The 6,000-nt window shown below is 37.6% G+C and overlaps 1 protein-coding gene across 6 annotated transcripts in view; it reads right to left on the bottom strand.

The window, feature by feature from the left end:
- LOC107588664 (stromal membrane-associated protein 1-like) overlaps positions 1 to 6,000 on the bottom strand; it is a 115,007-nt gene that overhangs the window by 18,892 nt on the left and 90,115 nt on the right. For all 6 annotated transcript variants that reach the window (XM_016276861.1, XM_016276862.1, XM_016276865.1 and 3 more), the window contains one exon: positions 3,945 to 4,072. In XM_016276861.1, coding sequence (XP_016132347.1) covers positions 3,945 to 4,072 — 128 coding nt within the window. The remainder of the gene's footprint in view (positions 1 to 3,944; positions 4,073 to 6,000) is intronic.

Genomic DNA, 6,000 nt, shown 5'->3' with positions numbered 1-6,000 from the left:
GTTTATTCAATCTTAAAACCAGCTCTTTTAGCATGAGTTATTGGCTAAAAATAAAAATACTCCTAAACCCTTTAATAATCAATGACAATCTGGAACACATTATTAAAATAAAATATACTGTATCTGTTAATATTATTCAATGAACCTGAGACAATGTGAACGAACGATGAGCATTGTATTTTTAGCATTAAAAAAAGATTATTAAACAGTGTAACAGATGTACTGCTTATTGTTAATGTCAGTTAATGCATTAACTAATGTTAACTAATGGAACCGTATTATAATGTGCAACCAACTTCTTAATTGACAAACCCACAACAGTGATAAACATCATGTGTCTAATATGCGAATGATCATGATGCAAATCAGCAGAGACGGTCTGCCTCCACAACGCTCATGAAATGTTGATGTTGATATTCTCACAGCCCTTATGTGCGCAGACAGCTTGATTAGGGAGCTGGAGAGAAACAGGCTGGTCAGGATGTCAATAATGGGGAGGGATTGGCTGCTAACTGAGCATCATGGGATACCAGAACTGGCTAGCGGTTGTGCAATCATATAGAAACTGCAGGGAGGGGGATGTCCTGCGGAGGAGACTGCGTATATATGTCTCAGGGGCTGATATAAAAGCTGGCAGTAGATGAGATGTGAAAAGAGGAAGTGTGAGGACAGATTAACATGCACCGGCTGGAGTCACACTGAAGGAATGGAGAATACGGAAGCCTGGCGGTTTCTCATCAAAGACTCCAACCGTCTCTCATGCTCTCATCTTTCTCTCCCCTTAGGCTTAGGGAGTACTGCGAGTGCCCTGATTCAGGCCCTAATGCCAACCAATCAGCGATCTCCAGCTTGCTTCCACATGAAGAGAAAAAAATCAGCATACATTCCCTCATCATCTTGCATTAATTCCCCATCCACTCCAAAAAGTGTGTACCGATTGCTTGCTTATTGCTGTTGCATCATTCTGGGTGTTCAACTCATTATGCATGTCTACAACCTAAAATTAATATTAAAATCACAATTATAAAATTATTTATATCAAACACCACAAGAGTGAATGTGCATATGTGAATGATGGGTTGGAGTTGGGCTGATATGGAACAGTGTTATTCATATACTATTATTGCATTCATTAATATTTTGAATTTAACTTATTTTTATATTTTCATTTTAGTTCAAGTTCATTTTTATCATTTTAAAATGGAGGCAAGGTCAGGCTTCTCTGTGCACTTCCTGCAGGCACTCTTGCTTCCGAAAATCACTGTTCGGAGAAAAACAAATCCTCATTCACATACATAAGAAATCCAATTCCGATAAGTGACACATCTTCAGATATGCGAAAAGCCTCCAAATCCTTTAAAGAGCCAATGTGCGGCTCTTTCAGACACATCTTCCACACAAAGACTCTAAAAAACACAACAAACAAGAATCAACCAAATCCTCCCTCATCAGACACCCACCGCCACTCGATTCATCTGGAGAATAAAAGTAGAGATTGACAGCATGATGTTGAGACTGAATGCTTTGTAAAGCCCTGAGCATTCGCTTACTATTCTCAAGTGATCTATCTTTAGCTCCTCTTTATCCTTTATTAGCATCCCATGAGAATGCAGAATGTGTAGGAAGGGCTGATTTCCACTTGGCCAGAGCAGAGTAGGACGACATCAATTATTCGAGAAGTCCAAGTCAGTCCAGTGGCTCTACACACCTCTCAATAAAACATTGATTCAAGTGGGGAAAAAGCTTTCTGTCAAGTGACTTTTCTGGCTTCAGCACAGGTTCAGGCTTCTAAGATCAAAAAGAGAATCCTGCTCAAGCCATTCTGAGAACGATGGTCAAAACGCGTGTGAAAGAAGGATGGGAATGGACCTTAGTGAGGGTAGACGCCATATTGAAAAACGAACTGTGAGGGATAGACTTTACAAAGACATGCGCTGTATAACGCTTATGTAATATTTATTTTTCAAAACTGTTTTATAGAGTTTTTGTTTCGTCAGCTGAACAATCGGTATGTTGTTAAACAACAGTAAGATCTTTTGAACACACTGTACTTCTGTCCCTCACAGCCTCGTTTTCATTCCTGTCAAAAATTACATATGGCGCTACCCTGACTAAGGTCTATCGAGGGAGAAAAGGTGAAAGTAGAGACAGTGTGGGGTTAGTGAGAGTGGATCCCAGAGGTGAAGATGAGCTTCCACAAAGACAAATTGCTATTCATGCTGAGATCCTCCAGCATCCTGATTGGCTGTAAGAGTGTAATTCAGTGGTTATCAACGTTTTTTTAGCCCAATGTCCATCTACACAGTATCTAGGTCACTTATCGCCCTACACCAAATAAAATGTATAATACTAAAGTGCAAGATCATTTTATCTAAATATTTGAAAAATTTAACACTAAAAACTAAAATGAATTGTTGAATTTGGGAATATAAAAAAATTAATATTCATTTTGAGATCTGCTGAAGACTACATTTAACAGTGTTATTAAATTATTAATGTGTATAAATAAACTTTAAGTGAGCATTAGATGATGGCAAAAGTCACTTAAATGTAAAAATAAGGAAAATGCAGATGTACAATTAAATGCACAACATCAGCCAACAAAAACAAATCTTGAAGATACATCGTGTATTTGCCAAACTTCTCTGTCTCCTCTTAACATGATTCTGTTTTTATTCCTCTTCTCTTGACATTATTAAACATCTCTCCTCTTCACTCTCCTTAGTGAAGGGCCGTAATAAATGCTAATAACCCTCATTATTCATGCTGCATCCTTTGGCCAGGGAGACCCTGCAAATCAATTCTGTCAGCCGCAACTAGACAGGCAAAATGTAATCATGTTGTTTGGGGAGGAAATTAAAACAATTGGGTTTGACCTTTTCTTTGTCTCTCTTAGTCAGTTGATTTCAGACTGAATGAGGGCAGGCAGGAACAGACACATGTTTTGTGACCTAAGAAAAATAATGCTTCTTGTTTAACTTGTACCTCCAATCCTTTACAAATGAGGCGCACCGGTCTAATGAAGGTCTGCTTAGCATTAACTACCACATGCCATGACAAATTACTAAATGTACCAAAAGAGTTCAGGTGGTTTGTGCGTTGCTGACATAGCACTAACATTGACTTCATGACTGAAGATCATGATATTGTGTTAAAATAAATATGAATATAAAAAACACAAATATATATTTAAAAAAAATATATAAAGTTATTTATTCCTGAGATGGCAAAGCTGAATTTTCAGCAATCATTACTCCAGTATTCAGTGCCATATGACCCTTCAGAAATTCTAATATGCTGATTTGATGCTCAGGAAACATTTATTATTATCATCCATGTTCTTCATATTAAAAATGTTGTGTGCTTAATATTTTTGTGGAAACTGTAATACTGGAAACTGTAAAACTTTTTTTCCAAGGAATCTTTGAAGAATAGGAAGTATAAAAAACAGCAATTATTTGAAATGGAAACCTGTCACTTTTGATCAATTTAATGCATCCTTGCTCAATAAAGAAATTAATTTCCTTAAAAAAATCTTTGACCTCAAACTTTTGAACGATAGCATAATATATCTCTAATATAACAGAAAAAACACATATAGCAACTGGTATTGGTGGTTTATGGGAACTCTCCATAGGCATAATGGTTTTTATACTGTACAAACTGTATTTTCTAGCGCCCTACACCTAAACCTACCCTTACAGAAAACTTTGTGCATTTTTAGATTTTCCACAAAAAAAAAACCTTTTAGTATGTTTTTTATGCCTTTTGATTTATGGGGACATAGGCAGTGTCCTCATAAACCACCTTCACATTGTAATACCGCTGTCATACCATATCATTATACAAATTTGTGTCCCCGTAAACCACCCAAAACAGTGCACACACACACACACACACACACGCAACTGGCTATTGATATTTGCATTAGTGGACTCGTGTACCTGGTTTGTGTTGGTGTTTGAGGGCAGAGGGTTGGATACCATTGGTCCAAATATGTCTAAGTCGTCACTGATTGGAGCTGCACTGCTTGTTCCCGCCCCGCTGCTGGCAGAGCTGGCTGTGGGTGCATCTGAGCGAGAGAGAACCAAATGTCATTACAGACATGGACAAAGTGTCAAATGCATTACATAGAGAAACAGACACTGTGTATTTTTATTGGTTTCACATCAAAGTTAAACAAATAATGTGACCAGAAAGTGTTTAGAGTCACACTTGAATATCTACATATATCTTTGCCTTACATATCATAAAACCGTGTCAACGGTTTTGAAGACCACTGCAAAAGCACACTTTAAGGGATAGTTCACCCAAAAATGAAAATTTGATGTTTATCTGCTTACCCCCAGGGCATCCAAGATGTAGGTGACACTCTATCTACAATCTCAATTAGGAGTGTCAATGGTACATTTGAGAGATAGGTGGCGGTAATGCACTCATAAGTCTGCGATCTGCCATAAAGCAAGAAGAAGACGCGAATGCGCTCAGGACAGTTCAGACATTGCGGTGAATTAGAGGTAAAAAAACGTTATAAATACTGTTCAGTTTCTTGCACAGACTGATCGTTTTGTGTCTTTACACATCAATGTATCGTCACGAGCCGCAGGGTTTAATTTGGTTTTGTTTGTGTATGTTTTTTTGACTCTCAAAGCCATGATTTCCATTCACTTCCATTATATGACTAACAGACTGCAACGGTTTGTGTTAAAAATCTTTGTTTGTGTTCTACTGAAGAAACAAAGTCACCTACATCTTGGATGCCCTGGGGGTAAGCAGATAAACATTAAATTTTCATTTTTGAGTGAACTATCCCTTTAAGAAAAAAAAAACATTGATCAATTTTAAAGCAAGACACCACAAGCAGAATCATTGCTTTTTTAATCAACTGATCAACTTGAAGATTTTGGCCTATTTTGCTTCCATAACATGTCTTCTTTCAGACTTCTGTATTGTGGATGTTTTTGTATTCTATCCACATTTAATATCATTCATATTTGTTTTATTACACTATCGATTTGTGTCTGTAAATTGCAATTACGACACATATATTTAATGTCCGTTTTTTTCAAAACAATTTTCTCATGCACTAAAACAAGAAATCTCCACTTCAGTAGCACTTACATAAATAAAACTTTCAAAGTTTTTTTCCCCCATCTATATTCTGAATGATATAAATATATTCAGAGGGTTTTGCAATCTGTACATTTATGAAACTTAATGCATATGTTGCATATTTAAATGTAACATTTAAGAAAACTTGTAATACAAAATAATTGTTTTAATGTACTGTGAATACTCAACTGGTGAAAGTATGGTGATATGCATTAGTTAAAAATGTTGCCATTTTGACCTATAGTGTCTTGCCTTAAATGATAAAATACTACATATACTGTTCAAAATGAAGACAAAGTATCTACGGTTGTCAAACTAAATGTCCATAGTTTATGTGATTACTCTGCTAGGACACCTATTTCGCAGACCAGCAGGTTTTACGAAAAGAAATGAAAGTTTCATTTGTTTGCAGTGTCCAAATACTTTTCAGGGCCACTAAATTTATCTATTCTGAGCCAATGTAGTCAGATGTCAGAGACACAGCGGCTGTACAGACTCTTTACATAACAATTCAGATGCATCTGTGACTCACTGACTCAGCAGTGATGACCAATGCCAGGCTAAACCTGCTAGCATGAGTCTTTGTCTCTGTAGAGAGAAATAAAGGATCGCTCATCTGGCAGCAGCCCACACCGCCTGCTCAGCTTGCTTTTCCCATTCCTGCTACCTATCGACTCCATCCAAGAGAGCAGGAAATCTAATCACACTCCGCACAGGCCTCCGCCAACGCTGGAGAAAAAGCACCCGCTCGCCTCCGACGCCGGCCTGCCGCTCAGACGCACTCTCTCATTCCATTAAAGTCAAAGACTCCATCAGAGCCCTGCCTGTGTTCACACGTTACAGTGCGCGGAGTCAGGAGCCGCTGCCATCTCTTTATGACTGATAAAA

The sequence above is a fragment of the Sinocyclocheilus grahami genome, unplaced genomic scaffold (assembly GCF_001515645.1).
Source record: "Sinocyclocheilus grahami isolate Dianchi unplaced genomic scaffold, SAMN03320097.WGS_v1.1 scaffold106.1, whole genome shotgun sequence".
Taxonomy (NCBI): domain Eukaryota; kingdom Metazoa; phylum Chordata; class Actinopteri; order Cypriniformes; family Cyprinidae; genus Sinocyclocheilus; species Sinocyclocheilus grahami.
The sequence above is the reverse complement of the archived record's forward strand: the minus strand, read 5'-3'. Positions and strand labels throughout refer to the sequence as shown.